The following is a 16,621-nucleotide window of genomic DNA, read 5'->3' on the forward strand; positions in this document are numbered from 1 at the left end:
CACAGAGCTCAAATCCATGAAACCCCAAGATCATGACCTGAGCCGAAACCGAGTTGGATGCTCAGCTGACTGAGCCACCCAGGCGCCTCCTGTCTGACAATGTACCTTTTGACTGAAGTGTTTATTAGTCCATTTAGATTTAATGTAGTTATTGATGCGGTTGAGTTTTACTTTTTGTTTTCAGTTTTTCATGTCTTTTTGTTCTTACCCTTTTCTCTCTTTTTCTTGTATGAAATATTTTATAGTATACTATTTTAATTCCTCTGTTGATTTTTTAATGATACATTTTTTGCGTTATTTTCTTAGAGGTTGCTCTGTGGATTATAATCTGTATCTTAATGTATCATAGCCTACTTTGACTTTAGGTCAATGCTGATGTAGTTTTGGTAGAATATATAGTAGTGGTTTTGCTTTAACTTAGCTCCATTTCTTTCCTCCTTTTTTGTGCTATTATTGTCATATATATATTATGTCTCTATATTTTATAAACCCAATGATACAGTATTATAATCATTGCTTTTAAATTTTTTCTCTTAATGAAATTAAAATGAGAAAAGAAAAATATATTATTTACTCTTTTGTATTTCACATATATTTACTATTTCCTATGCTCTTCATTTATTTCTGTGAATTAAAGTTAATTTCTGTTGTCATTTCTTTTCTGGCTTCCGTTAGTATTTTTTGTAAGGCAGATCAAGGAATTCTCTGTCTTTATTTTGGAATGTATTTCATTTTTATTGTTAAAAGATAGTCATCAACTAAGGATTAGTCCAAGGTTTTCACTCAAACAAACTTAAGCCAATAAGGGTTTTACCCTTTGTCAGTGGATTTGTGTGTAAGCAACAGAATACATCAAAATTTCAGGCAGTTTTCAAATCAGCCTGAGCTTTTAAGTTTCTGCCAGGCTTTCTACGTGTGTGCCTGCTGCCTCCTTGTCAGCCAGGGTTGTGTGGAGTGCTTAGGCTCTTTTGGGTGTCTTTCTGCATGTGTGCACAGCCTCAATCAGCTAGGATATACTAAGAGCTATCAGGCCCTTTCATGGGTCTCTTATTTACATATGTTAAATTTCTGGTTAGTCCTCCAATCTGCCCTTTATCCCAACCCAGACCAACTTCAGGCCAGGAGAGCTGGATCCTTCCTTCCTTCCTTCCTCCCTCCCTCCCTCTCTCCCTCCTTTCTTCCTTCCTTCCTTCCTTCCTTCCTTCCTTCCTTCCTTCCTTCCTTCTTTCCTTCCTTCCATTTATCCATCCATCCATCTGGAGTTTGCTACTTTTCCTAATAATGCCACTCCTTATAAAGGCAGGGAAGCTGCTGGTTTTTATGACAAGCCAATATAACCAATGGGAGGGAGGGGGAATGGGGAGTGGGTGGAGTTGGAGGGTTGATGGAGGAAGCCCCAGGAGAGAGCACCACAAAGTTCCATTGTTCAACAGTTTTCATGAAAAAACACTTTTCAATTTGTTCTTTTTTGGTCGATTTCCAGAGCCCTGAAAAGATTTGATGATATCTGTTTTTTTGGGTAGAAGATTTTCTGAGTTCTTCCCTGTGCCATAGTTGGAAGTTTAAACTTAGGTACTTTATTTTATAGGATGATTGTTTTGGCATTGATATGATCATCTTGTATTTTCATTTATTTTTTGTATAATTTCATTGGTAGATTTTCTAAGTTTTCTATTTTCTTGGGGTAAAATCTTTTTTGATTGAAATTTATTGAGTCCTTTAGTGCATATATTAATTTTTAATAATTTGACACTTTCCCATTGATGTTTTTATTGAAACTTAATACTGTATTTGTCTTAATGTACAATCAAAACTAATTGAGGCCAGAAATTTTACCTGAGGAATATATCTGTGGCCCTAAAGAAGACTGAGTTGAGCTAAAGGTGATACAATTCCTTTTATAGGCATTATCCTGCACTGAAAACTCTGGAACATCTAGAGCATACCTATCTGCCTCAAGTAAGCCACTATCGATTCTGCAAGGTGATGGTGGACAACATCCCCAAGCTTCGAGAAGAAATTAAGGATGTTTCTATGTCTGATCTCAAAGACTTTTTGGAGAGTATCCGCAAACATTCAGACAAAATCGGAGAGACTGCCATGAAGCAAGTAGGTCTTGCGTTTATGATAGGTTGGCCAATGACTTTGCTAGTGTTCAGTTAAATACAGGTTTCTCTTCGTAAGTGTCTTAACTATTTCTCGTCATTTTAGGGAAGTCCTTCCTCTTTATGGGGACACATGATTAAAAACGTGTTTTATTTTTTTAACAGAGCAGTGAATTATTTGCTAGTTTATTGTTTTGCTCTGTGGATGTTCAGTAAATATGGATTGATTGTGATGGTTTATATTGGGACTTTGAAGAGGTCTTTCTATTTTTTGAATATTTTCCTTCACTTTGGATATGATTTGAAGCCCAAGATTTTTAAAAGGTCTCTTTCTCGGTAATGAGCTAAATTGTGCTGCAGGTATCTTTGGTTGATTACTTACTATGTAAACAAGGTATTGTGTTGTTTATAAATATTTCTGTAATTGTTATTTCTGATATCAGTGGGTATCAATGAAACAAGGCCTTTTGGGAAATGCTGTGAATTATGATCACAGAAAGAGATTTCTTTATAGCTTATAAATTAACAAACATATTAGAATTTTCAGGTTTTTTCTTTCTTTTTTATTTTTTTTTATTGCAGTATCTTCATCTCCAAGTCATGAAAGCCACCAAGAAACATCTTTTCTTTTGTCATTTCTCTTTTCTTTTCTTTTGTCATTGTGAATAAAAGAGCAGTAATGATTTTCAGTGTTACTTGCTCTTCTGAAATTTAAATCACATGGATTTTATTGAAATATCTCAGTATACCTTATGATGTAGCTTACAACGATAAACAGAAGATTTGATTGTTTATGGAAAGTGTTGTTTGGTTCTGCAAACAACTATGTTCTTGAATAAGTCATATATAGTTCTTATCATTCTGGGAGGAAAGAGGGAGCAGGTTATATTTTTGATCTCAACAAGTCTTGGTAATTTTTTCAGATGTCTGATTTTGCAAAAGAGGTTTGCCTGTTGGAAATTCCTTTCCTAAGGCAACGCTGATAATTCTTTACCCCTTCTTTTAAATTTTTCAATGCTACACTTTCTAATGTGGAAAGTTTAAAACTAGTTGATGATGATAAGCCTGATGGGAATAATACATCATGTCATTTTTTTAGTGGTGAAGAAACAAGATTAATCATTGAAAATATATCTGTGTTGCTGGGTGTATTTTTTGAGTACGGGAATGAAGGTATTCTGCAAGACAAGTCTCTGTTGTGTTTGACAGATTTTTTTCTAAACTTTCAAAATATAGGAGAGTATAGTACAAAGTCTCTGTGGAAGCATTCTTTAAAAAAATATTTTTTTAATGTTTATTTATTTTTGAGACAGAGACACACAGAGTGCGAGCAGCAGAGGGGCAGAGAGAGAGGGAGACACAGAATCTGAAGCAGGCTCCGGGCTCTGAGCTGTCAGCATAGAGCCTGATGCAGGGCTCAAACTCATGAACTGTGAGATCATGACCTGAGCTGAAGTCAGACACTTAACTGACTGAGCCACCCAGGCACCCCAGAAGCATTCTTTTTTAAACTTGCCTTTTCTTTTAGCCCTCTGCTTGAGAAATTAACTTCAATTCCTTTTTGGTGAAAGACACAATGTTATTATTTCATTTAATATAGATTATCTTGTCTCACCTCTTAATTATCTAAAGAAATTAAGGCCCAGGGCAGGGAAGTGTCTTGCTAAAGTTCAGACAGCTTGTAAAGGTCAGATCCTGTAGTAGAATTTAGGTTACACTGAGGCAAAATTTGTCTACTGTGGCACTCAGTCTGTGTAAACTATTAGCTATTTGGTATATCTGTGCCATATAAAGAAATGGTGAAGAAAACTGTTGTAGATTCAGGACTTTTAATTAACTGATGACCCTTCATACTTCCTATAAAATTTATATCAAATATAGCTCTTACTGCATGCATGGCTATCCTATGCTATGTTAGTTAAGATCTTTGAATAAATATATCTTAACACATTTTAAAATCTGTAGTACCTAAAAAGTAAGTACATACTTTGTACATAGTAGTTGTTCAATAAATATTTATTTGAATTCGTGGATGTTGGAAAAGAGGGATAGAGTGTGGTTTATTTTTCATTTATGTCAAGCCCAAAATGGTGTTTCTGACTTGTGATGGTTTTCTTCGCGTTGGTTATTTGGGGCATCTTTTCATCATGTGGCTCTGCTATTTTTAATGTGGGTTTGAAGATTGGTACAGAAGGGCCAGGGAATTTTGCACGTAGGATAATTTTTAAGGGCTAGTCATGGATGCAACATATTATTACTTCTACTCACGTTTCATTGGCCAGAACCTAATTACTTGGCTTTACCGACCTGCAAAGGAGGCTGAGAAAATATAATCTCACTCTATCATTAAGAGGAGAAAGATATGTGTTTGGTGAATAGTAGCTAGTTTCTGACACAGTCTACCCTTTGGTCATCAAATAACTCTTCAGTCTTCCTCTTGTCCATAGAATACACTTAACCCTTCCCAAGGAGGGTATTCTAGTATCCCATCTAGTTAGTACATCCATTTCAAAGTCTAGTATATTTCAGGGATGCTCACAACTCTTCATCAGATCTGGATATGTCTCCAGATCCAGATGGGCTGCTGACCAGGAAATCAGATGACAAGCTATCTACACCTGTGTTCTCTCCCACCTCCAATGAAGAGGCTAGAATAGAATAACTACAACAAAAACTTACATATAGAAAAGGGAATAATGGGAGACACACAGTATTCCCTGCTTCTTATGCAAATCATGTAATCTTTTTGGGCCATCACTGGGAAATCTTTCTCGCTTGGTAATAGTGGATCTTTTTTTGCTAAGACATTAACACTCTGAGAGGAATTCCTTTGCCTGTTCTTCCTGGCTCCTAGTTGCACTCTGTTTTTTCTTTGTCTGTTTTTTTCTTTTTCAAAAAGAAGCAAGTGCTGTGGAATATACCTTTCTTAGACTATCTCTCTGTCTCATTCTCTCTTCTCTCTCTATTTCTAGATATATCCACATTAATATCTGTAAGTGTGTATATATTTATGCATATACCCCCTATATAGTTATAGGTATAAGTGTGTGTGTGTGTGTGTGTGTGTGTGTGTGTATTTATCTTTGACTGCCTGCTTTCTGCTTTTTCAGGTGTAGGGGCCCAAAGGGTTGTTTTAAGGCTCTAAACAGTTAAAAGTTTATTTAGTCCAGATTTGTGGGCATTATAGTTACCTCAAAACTTAGTAAGCCTCTGATCTGTTTCTTTCGTATAGGTTCTCTGTGGACACCAGACCCGGTGCTCTTTGCCCCTATTGGGAAGGTAGTGGAGTTGGGGGAGCATAGGCTTTGCCTTATGCCTTTCTTGCTTTAACGTCCCTACTTTGAGGCTATATGAAATAATGAGTAAGAGAACCATATCTGAATCTGATTTTGCTTTGGAATTGGGTCACTTTGTTCAACTAGAAGTATTCTTTGGATGTTATTACTCAGCCCTTTACCATTCTTTTTCTGTTGGGATTCTATATGTGTTCAGCTTTCTAACTCTGAGGCCCAAGTGTCTGGACTTCTTCTGTTTCCTATAATTTTATTTGCAAACCAGCAGACTCTTTTTGTGCTCATCTCTTTTATGTAATACCTTGCTAAAAGCAGAAAGTAAATGCCGATGTATGTTATAACTCTGACTCTCCGTTGACTTATCAGGCTGCAGGCCTAATAGGCATGTGGTGTGCCTTCTCATTTATTTTTAGGTTCCAGTTTTACTGGTTGTTTTGCCACAGTATTACAGGCTTCTCCAGGCTTTCAACTTGTTAAAGAGATATTTTTGCTGCCTGTTGCCTGACCTCTAAATCAATGCCATTTATTTTAGTTTTGTTGTTGTTGTCGTTGTTAAGGCAAAACCATTCTTTCAATACTAGTTTCTGTTTCCCTTAAAAAATTCTGCTTGTTGTAATAGCTAAGCTCTAAAATCTCACCGTAGAAGTTTCATTTTTTGCTCACTGGAAGTCTGAAGTGGATCCTCCTTGTAGCATAGTTCTTCTTCAGGTGACCATCAAGGGATCCAGGACTTTTCTTAACTTGTGGCTCTATCACTTCAACACATGCCTTCTAACATTGTTTCAGAAGGAAAAAGAGTAAATAAGGCCTGGGGGATTTTTATGGACCAGGCTTATAAGTGATACAAATCACGCTGCCAATATTACATTGGCTATAGCTTGCACGCTGCACGTGAGGCTTGGAAATCTAGTCTATCTGTGTGACCAGGCGGAACAAGAAATAGGTTTGGTGAATAGCTAGCTAGCCTCTGATACAATCTGCTACCATATAGGTTTGAAAAAAAAAAAAGTATCTTCCATTCTCTTGCCTTTTTTCTTTGCTATTTCATCTCTTTGACATTCCCCCTGCCTTGCATATGTTTGCTTTCTGATTTACTAATTCAGTTTTTAGTAAATTCATTTTCATCATTGTCAATGATGCTATTTAGGACTTTGTCATCATTATTATTTTCAGTTTAGCAACCACAGGTTTGGCTATAGAAATGTGTTCTTTTCCTTTAAAAATTTTTTTTTCTAAGTAGGTTTCTTTGGAACCATATGACAAAATAGGTTTGAAAGTCTTACTTAATACTGGTTACTGGTTTGAGCTCTTTTAGAAATTAGGTAGATGATTGTGCTTTTCATTGGTCGACATCTCCCTTTGCCTTCTACCCACCATATCCTGAGTTGCTGCATTGATCTATGGGTGGACTCTGTCCTTGGTACTGTGAAAGGATGGAGGCAGCTGGTAGATTGGTTTCTTTTCGGGATATACCAGCAAAAGCAAAGTACCTGAAGGCTCCACCCTGATTAAACTTTAATGACCAGAGGTAGTGGGAGGAAGATGGCGGCGTAGGAGGACGCTGGGCTCACCGCGCGTCCTGCTGATCACTTAGATTCCACCTACACCTGCCTAAATAACCCAGAAAACCATCAGAGGATTAGCAGAACGGAGTCGCCGGAGCCAAGCGCAGACGAGAGGCCCACGGAAGAGGGTAGGAAGGGCGGCAAGGCGGTGCGCGCTCCACGGACTGGCGGGAGGGAGCCGGGCGGAGGGGCGGCTCGCCGGCCAAGCAGAGCCCCCGAGTCTGGCTTGCAAAAAGCGGAGGGGCCTGACGGACTGTGTTCCGACAGCAAGCGCGACTTAGCGTCTGGGAGGTCATAAGTTAACAGCTCTGCTCAGAAAGCGGGAAGGCTGGAGGACAAAGGGAAGGAGAGCTGCTGAGCCCCCGGACGACAGAGCTCAGTTTGGTGGGGAACAAAGGCGCTCGCCAGCGCCATCTCCCCCGCCCATCCCCCAGCCAAAATCCCAAAGAGAACCAGTTCCTGCCAGGGAACTTGCTCGCTCCGCGCAAACACCCAACTCTGCGCTTCTGCGGAGCCAAACCTCCGGCAGCGGATCTGACTCCCTCCTGCTGCCACAGGGCCCCTCCTGAAGTGGATCACCTAAGGAGAAGCAAGCTAAGCCTGCCCCTCCTGCCCCTGTGCACCTTGCCTACCCACCCCAGCTAAGACGCCAGATCCCCAGCATCACAAGCCTGGCAGTGTGCAAGTAGCCCAGACAGACCACCCCACCCCACAGTGAATCCCGCCCCTAGGAGAGGGGAAGAGAAGGCACGCACCAGTCTGACTGTGGCCCCAGCGGTGGGCTGGGAGCAGACATCAGGTCTGACTGCGGCTCCGCCCACCAACTCCAGTTATACACCACAGCACAGGGGAAGTGCCCTGCAGGTCCTCACCACGCCAGGGACTATCCAAAATGACCAAGCGGAAGAATTCCCCTCAGAAGAATCTCCAGGAAATAACAACAGCTAATGAGCTGATCAAAAAGGATTTAAATAATATAACAGAAAGTGAATTTAGAATAATAGTCATAAAATTAATCGCTGGGCTTGAAAACAGTATAGCTGACAGCAGAGAATCTCTTGCTACAGAGATCAAGGGACTAAGGAACAGTCACGAGGAGCTGAAAAACGCTTTAAACGAAATGCATAACAAAATGGAAACCACCACGGCTCGGATTGAAGAGGCAGAGGAGAGAATAGGTGAACTAGAAGATAAAGTTATGGAAAAAGAGGAAGCTGAGAAAAAGAGGGATAAAAAAATCCAGGAATATGAGGGGAAAATTAGAGAACTAAGTGATACACTAAAAAGAAATAATATACGCATCATTGGTATCCCAGAGGAGGAAGAGAGAGGGAAAGGTGCTGAAGGGGTACTTGAAGAAATAATAGCTGAGAACTTCCCTGAACTGGGGAAGGAAAAAGGCATTGAAATCCAAGAGGCACAGAGAACTCCCTTCAGACGTAACTTGAATCGATCTTCTGCACGACATATCATAGTGAAACTGGCAAAATACAAGGATAAAGAGACAATTCTGAAAGCAGCAAGGGGTAAACGTGCCCTCACATATAAAGGGAGACCTATAAGACTTGTGACTGATCTCTCTTTTGAAACTTGGCAGGCCAGAAAGAATTGGCACGAGATTTTCAGTGTGCTAGACAGAAAAAATATGCAGCCGAGAATCCTTTATCCAGCAAGTCTGTCATTTAGAATAGAAGGAGAGATAAAGGTCTTCCCAAACAAACAAAAACTGAAGGAATTTGTCACCACTAAACCAGCCCTACAAGAGATCCTAAGGGGGACCCTGTGAGACAAAGTACCAGAGACATCACTACAAGCATAAAACATACATCACAATGACTCTAAACCCATATCTTTCTATAATAACACTGAATGTAAATGGACTAAATGCGCCAACCAAAAGACATAGGGTATCAGAATGGATAAAAAAACAAGACCCATCTATTTGCTGTCTACAAGAGACTCATTTTAGACCTGAGGACACCTTTAGATTGAGAGTGAGGGGATGGAGAACTATTTATCATGCTACTGGAAGCCAAAAGAAAGCTGGAGTAGCCATCCTTATATCAGACAAACTAGACTTTAAATTAAAGGCTGTAACAAGAGATGAAGAAGGACATTATATAATAGTGACAGGGTCTATCCATCAGGAAGAGCTAACAATTATAAATGTCTATGCGCCGAATACCGGAGCGCCCAAATATATAAAACAATTACTCATAAACACAAGCAACCTTATTGATAAGAATGTGGTAATTGCAGGGGACTTTAACACCCCACTTACAGAAATGGATAGATCATCTAGACACACGATCAATAAAGAAACAAGGGCCCTGAATGAGACATTGGATCAGATGGACTTGACAGATATATTTAGAACTCTGCATCCCAAAGCAACAGAATATACTTTCTTCTCGAGTGCACATGGAACATTCTCCAAGATAGATCATATACTGGGTCACAAAACAGCCCTTCATAAGTTTACAAGAATTGAAATCATACCATGCATACTTTCAGACCACAACGCTATGAAGCTTGAAATCAACCACAGAAAAAAGTCTGGAAAACCTCCAAAAGCATGGAGGTTAAAGAACACCCTACTAACGAATGAGTGGGTCAACCAGGCAATTAGAGAAGAAATTAAAAAATATATGGAAACAAACGAAAATGAAAATACAACAATCCAAACGCTTTGGGACGCAGCGAAGGCAGTCCTGAGAGGAAAATACATTGCAATCCAGGCCTATCTCAAGAAACAAGAAAAATCCCAAATACAAAATCTAACAGCACACCTAAAGGAAATAGAAGCAGAACAGCAAAGGCAGCCTAAACCCAGCAGAAGAAGAGAAATAATAAAGATCAGAGCAGAAATAAACAATATAGAATCTAAAAAAACTGTAGAGCAGATCAATGAAACCAAGAGTTGGTTTTTTGAAAAAATAAACAAAATTGACAAACCTCTAGCCAGGCTTCTCAAAAAGAAAAGGGAGATGACCCAAATAGATAAAATCATGAATGAAAATGGAATTATTACAACCAATCCCTCAGAGATACAAACAATTATCAGGGAATACTATGAAAAATTATATGCCAACAAATTGGACAACCTAGAAGAAATGGACAAATTCCTGAACACCCACACTCTTCCAAAACTCAATCAGGAGGAAATAGAAAGCTTGAACAGACCCATCACCAGCGAAGAAATTGAATCGGTTATCAAAAATCTCCCAACAAATAAGAGTCCAGGACCAGATGGCTTCCCAGGGGAGTTCTACCAGACGTTTAAAGCAGAGATAATACCTATCCTTCTCAAGCTATTCCAAGAAATAGAAAGGGAAGGAAAACTTCCAGACTCATTCTATGAAGCCAGTATTACTTTGATTCCTAAACCAGACAGAGACCCAGTAAAAAAAGAGAACTACCGGCCAATATCCCTGATGAATATGGATGCAAAAATTCTCAATAAGATACTAGCAAATCGAATTCAACGGCATATAAAAAGAATTATTCACCATGATCAAGTGGGATTCATTCCTGGGATGCAGGGCTGGTTCAACATTCGCAAATCAATCAACGTGATACATCACATTAACAAAAAAAAAGAGAAGAACCATATGATCCTGTCAATCGATGCAGAAAAGGCCTTTGACAAAATCCAGCACCCTTTCTTAATAAAAACTCTTGAGAAAGTCGGGATAGAAGGAACATACTTAAAGATCATAAAAGCCATTTATGAAAAGCCCACAGCTAACATCATCCTCAACGGGGAAAAACTGAGAGCTTTTTCCCTGAGATCAGGAACACGACAGGGATGCCCACTCTCACCGCTGTTGTTTAACATAGTGCTGGAAGTTCTAGCATCAGCAATCAGACAACAAAAGGAAATCAAAGGCGTCAAAATTGGCAAAGATGAAGTCAAGCTTTCGCTCTTTGCAGATGACATGATATTATACATGGAAAATCCGATAGACTCCACCAAAAGTCTGCTAGAACTGATACATGAATTCAGCAAAGTTGCAGGATACAAAATCAATGTACAGAAATCAGTCGCATTCTTATACACTAACAATGAAGCAACAGAAAGACAAATAAAGAAACTGATCCCATTCACAATTGCACCAAGAAGCATAAAATACCTAGGAATCAATCTAACCAAAGATGTAAAGGATCTGTATGCTGAAAACTATAGAAAGCTTATGAAGGTAATTGAAGAAGATTTAAAGAAATGGAAAGACATTCCCTGCTCATGGATTGGAAGAATAAATATTGTCAAAATGTCAATACTACCCAAAGCTATCTACACATTCAATGCAATCCCAATCAAAATTGCACCAGCATTCTTCTCGAAACTAGAACAAGCAATCCTAAAATTCATATGGAACCACAAAAGGCCCCGAATAGCCAAAGTAATTTTGAAGAAGAAGACCAAAGCAGGAGGCATCACAATCCCAGACTTTAGCCTCTACTACAAAGCTGTCATCATCAAGACAGCATGGTATTGGCACCAAAACAGACACATAGACCAATGGAATAGAATAGAAACCCCGGAACTAGACCCACAAACGTACGGCCAACTCATCTTTGACAAAGCAGGAAAGAACATCCAATGGAAAAAAGACAGTCTCTTCAACAAATGGTGCTGGGAGAACTGGACAGCAACATGCAGAAGGTTGAAACTAGACCACTTTCTCACACCATTCACAAAAATAAACTCCAAATGGATAAAGGACCTGAATGTGAGACAGGAAACCATCAAAACCTTAGAGGAGAAAGCAGGAAAAGACCTCTCTGACCTCAGCCGTAGCAATCTCTTACTCGACACATCCCCAAAGGCAAGGGAATTAAAAGCAAAAGTGAATTACTGGGACCTTATGAAGATAAAAAGCTTCTGCACAGCAAAGGAAACAACCAACAAAACTAAAAGGCAACCAACGGAATGGGAAAAGATATTTGCAAATGACATATCGGACAAAGGGCTAGTATCCAAAATCTATAAAGAGCTCACCAAACTCCACACCCGAAAAGCAAATAACCCAGTGAAGAAATGGGCAGAAAACATGAATAGACACTTCTCTAAAGAAGACATCCGGATGGCCAACAGACACATGAAAAGATGTTCAGCGTCGCTCCTTATCAGGGAAATACAAATCAAAACCACACTCAGATATCACCTCACGCCAGTCAGAGTGGCCAAAATGAACAAATCAGGAGACTATAGATGCTGGAGAGGATGTGGAGAAACGGGAACCCTCTTGCACTGTTGGTGGGAATGCAAATTGATGCAGCCGCTCTGGAAAGCAGTGTGGAGGTTCCTCAGAAAATTAAAAATAGACCTACCCTATGACCCAGCAATAGCACTGCTAGGAATTTATCCAAGGGACACAGGAGTACTGATGCATAGGGGCACTTGTACCCCAATGTTCATAGCAGCACTCTCAACAATAGCCAAATTATGGAAAGAGCCTAAATGTCCATCAACTGATGAATGGATAAAGAAATTGTGGTTTATATACACAATGGAGTACTACGTGGCAATGAGAAAAAATGAAATATGGCCTTTTGTAGCAACGTGGATGGAACTGGAGAGTGTGATGCTAAGTGAAATAAGCCATACAGAGAAAGACAGATACCATATGGTTTCACTCTTATGTGGATCCTGAGAAACTTAAGAGAAACCCATGGGGGAGGGGAACAAAAAAAAAAAAAAAAAAGAGGTTAGAGTGGGAGAGAGCCAAAGCATAAGAGACTGTTGAGAACTGAGAACAAACTAAGGGTTGATGGGGGGTGGGAGGGAGGAGAGGGTGGGTGATGGGTACTGAGGAGGGCACCTTTTGGGATGAGCACTGGGTGTTGTATGGAAACCAATTTGACAATAAATTTCATATATAAATAAAAAAAAAAAAAAAAAAACTTTAATGACCAGATTAGGCTCCAAACTTTTATCTGTTATTATAATCTCAAACTTGTCCAATTTTATCAAAAGATACGTTGCAAAAAATACTTTTTGAGGCTGATCTGAAGGATATGTGGTTTATCCATTCCTCTGTATTCAAAGTGTCATATTGTCTCTAGATAAAGCTTTATCATTAGGAAGCTTTTTGCTTTGATTGCATGTGGTAGGCAGAATTCCAAGATGGCCCCTAGATTCCTGCTCCCTTGGTACATGCGTCCTGTAAAATCCTCCTCCTTGATTATGTGGCCTGATCTAACCAGGCAAACTCCTTTAAAAGAGGGAGTGGAGATCAGATATAGAAGTTAGAGAGATTTAAAGCTGCAGCAGATGTGCTACTGTTGGTCTTGAAGAAGTAAATTGCTGTGTTTTGGAGGGGCCAGGTGGCATGGAACTGTAGGCAGCTTGAGGTGCTCAGAGCTATTGCTAACAGCTGGCAAGGAAATGGGGTCCAGAATCCTACAACCACATGGAACTGAATTCTGCCTATAATATAAATGAGTTTAGAAGAGGACCCTGAGTTCCAGATGAGACCATAGCTCTGACTGACGCCATGATTTCAGCCTGGTGAGATCCTGAGCTGAAGACCCAGCAAATGCTGAACTTCTAACCCATGGAGACTGAGATAACTGTGTGGTTTTAAGCTGCTAAGTTTATAGGAATTTATTACAGGAGTCGAAAATTAATATACTCCATTATTTTGGTCTTGAGTAGAATTGCTTTTTTACTAACCTGTACATTTTTATTTTGCTTTGGAGCTAGGAAAGAGTGGTATAATCTAGTTTAAAATGGTGTCTAGCTAAAAGTCTCTGAGTTTTTCATCTGTCTTCCCACGTACCTAAAAAGCTGCAGAAAAGTAAGAAAATGTGAAAGTATGAAAATTAGAAGTTCAACCATTTAGTAGAATCTGAGGAGGAATTTAAAAATTGTCCATTCTGCTGTTTATTACCTTGTTGAATTTTAAGTAGTCATGTTTTTATTTTCAAAAAATCTTCAATATTCATTCATTTCCTATGTATATATATATATATATATATATATATATATATATATATATATATTTAACATGGTATTGGATTGATAGCATTTAGTGGACCCACCTGTGGCTTCTGCCATGGGAAATAGAGCCATCTGTAAAGTATGTAGAAAAACCCTACCTTTTATCCTGTCTTATTTTTTAAGTTGATTTTCTTCCTGTATGCTTCCAAAATACTATACATATCTTATTTTAGAACTTCATTTTGGCTTGAAGTGATTTTATAAAAAATGTCTAAAGACTTCTTTTTTGTTAATTGTCTGTTGTTTTCTAGTTTTCCTCTTGAAATTGATTTCTGTAATTCACTTGTTATGGAACTGATTTGTACAGGAGGGAAGTTCTGTATTTCTTATTTTGATTAGTTTGCCTTAGGCCTTGTGAGGCGAAGTAACATTTGTAATATAAACATTCTTGGCTAGGTTGATTTCTATGTGAAGCTGTTTAACAAAGGGAGGGATTTATTTACTTTTAAAATTCTAACTTGGCTTTGCCAAATTATATGGGTTGTATAACTGCTGCTTAGAAGAGGAACTGGTTGCCCATAAAAGAAATTGAAGGCTCCTTCCTAAGCAGTCTTCCTTTAGTAACTGGTTTTAAAGAAACTGCTCCTTGGGTGAGGTTAGTTGTCTCCATGGTTCTTTCAACCCTTGACTTTCTTTGGTTAAGTCTCGACTAGAGCAAAATGTGCTCTTTTATTTATTGTGTAGAACATCCTTTGACTTAGATCTGGCTCCATACTATGAACTGAGCTAACACAGGCCTTGTGATGACTGCCAAGGAAAAGCAGTAGTGCCCTTGAAACCTCTTTTGTGCTGGATTCTATGCAAAACTCCAACAGCATGTGACTTTTAGAGTCAGAGAATCTGGTGCTCAGTTGGTCTGGTATTCTTGGATTTACTTTATATTCTCTTTTCTTTTTGATTTCAGTATTTATATATTTGTACTGGTTTTTACTCCTTGGTCTTTAATGGTGTGGATGGCCTGGGGGTGGGGTAGGGGAATATGAGAGCTGTTTTATAGGGATTATTGAAATAAGCAGCGATCAGAATGGCAATCAGAGTATGGTAGATAGTCTGATAGCAGGGATTGAGTTTACTATTAGGTAATATGATAGTTAACGGAATAGACTTTGGAGTTTGGGTTAGACTCCTAGATTTGCCATTTGGTAGCTATATTACAATGAGTAGGTTGCTAAGCATCCCTATCAGTCTGCACAATTCTATAAAGTTGGAATTTTTAATTCTCTTTTAAAGATGTGAAAAATTTTGGGAAATCAGGTATCTTAGTTCAGTCCCAGGGATATAATAAATGCTAAATTAAAAAAAAGGAGAGAACTATTCTAGGTGAATAGTGACTACAAATAGACTCTTAACAGTGTGGAGGTGAAGATAATTAGAGGTTAAACTTGATGTGTTGAAATACTTTTTTTTCCTTCCTAAAATTAAATTTCTAGTGGCAGTTTTCGGCCTTGAATTAGATCTCGTTTTTAGACAGCTTTTTTCTCCTTGTCTTAAAAAAAATTATTTGTTATATATACTTCTGAAACATTTTGGACCTGATTTCAGTTAAAAATCATGTATATATTAGATGACTATGAAGTATAGAAGATCAATATCCTTGTACTGGTGTTGAGTTGGGATGAGAGAGGAAAGATTTTTTAAATCTGATTTGAAGACAGTATCACAGTTTGGTTTTGAACTTTCTGTTTTAACAGAAAGTTAACAGAAAAAGGGAAACTATGGCATATATATATGTGTGCATTTATAATAAACATAATATTTATTTGCTTTGACCAAGCAAAGCATATCAGCTTATTAGGAGAAATTTTTCTTTTATTAAACTTAAGAGAAAATTACCATATGGATTCTCAGTACAGCTTATGGTTTTGTGGTGTGCTCATCCTAAAATAAAACAGTGCTTAGAGAATTTAGAGGAGGAGCAGTTATTATGATACTTATATCATTGCTCACAAATATATATACCTATAGATTTTGTGTGTGTGTGTGTGTGTGTGCACACACACATATTTCACTAATTTTAAGATTAATTTTTTTTTTGAGAATATTTCTTTTACTGAACCTTGGCTTTTGAGCAATAATAAAACATAGTATCATAAAAATAAACTAACAAGTAGAATGGAATACAAGTATAGAAATTGACCCAAATATAAGAATTTCATAAGTGACAAAGGTGGTCTCATGCAAGAAGCATAAACACACACCAATGAGCATCACACTATGCAGGTGTAAAGTAAGTATTCCCTCAGTAAACCTTATAGGCAGAAAAGTCAGCACAGTGCGTGGGAACATCATTCTACTGTCATTTTCTGGAGGGGGCTGATGGGTTCAGCTTTGCTGTACAAACAGCAGGATGTGCCTCAGGAGAGGGACCCTGCCGTAGATCAGTTATAGGGAAGCTGGGAGGAAGCAGAAGACAGTCAATACATATTAGGTGGATCCTTGCTGGTCAGAGAAATGTCTTGGTAAGGGGGATTGTCATATCAATGCCACTTATATCAGCTAAAGAGACCTAGTATTCTTCAGAAGAGCTAAGTCAGTTTTACTGAACTAGCTTGTTGCTAAGCTAGGAGAATGGTGAAGGTGGAGAGCCACAAGGGCCCTCCAAGGTGACATCTCATAGTAGTGGGGAACTCCATTAATGTGATTGCTGCTTTA

The 16,621-nt window shown here is 38.6% G+C and overlaps 1 protein-coding gene and 1 long non-coding RNA gene across 9 annotated transcripts in view; both read left to right on the plus strand.

The window, feature by feature from the left end:
* The window catches only part of EXOC6B (exocyst complex component 6B), a 618,440-nt gene that overhangs the window by 109,447 nt on the left and 492,372 nt on the right, over positions 1–16,621 (plus strand). For all 8 annotated transcript variants that reach the window (XM_086700860.1, XM_025932555.2, XM_086700857.1 and 5 more), the window contains one exon: positions 1,905–2,109. In XM_086700860.1, the coding sequence (XP_086556986.1) occupies positions 1,905–2,109 (205 nt within the window). The remainder of the gene's footprint in view (positions 1–1,904; positions 2,110–16,621) is intronic.
* Positions 5,371–15,738, plus strand: LOC147582440 (uncharacterized). The gene is made up of 2 exons (XR_015249113.1): positions 5,371–6,929; positions 12,889–15,738. It is a non-coding gene; the product is annotated as an uncharacterized LOC147582440 (long non-coding RNA).

This window comes from Puma concolor, chromosome A3 (assembly GCF_028749965.1).
Source record: "Puma concolor isolate L17-30 chromosome A3, mPumCon1.1.hap2, whole genome shotgun sequence".
NCBI lineage: Eukaryota > Metazoa > Chordata > Mammalia > Carnivora > Felidae > Puma > Puma concolor.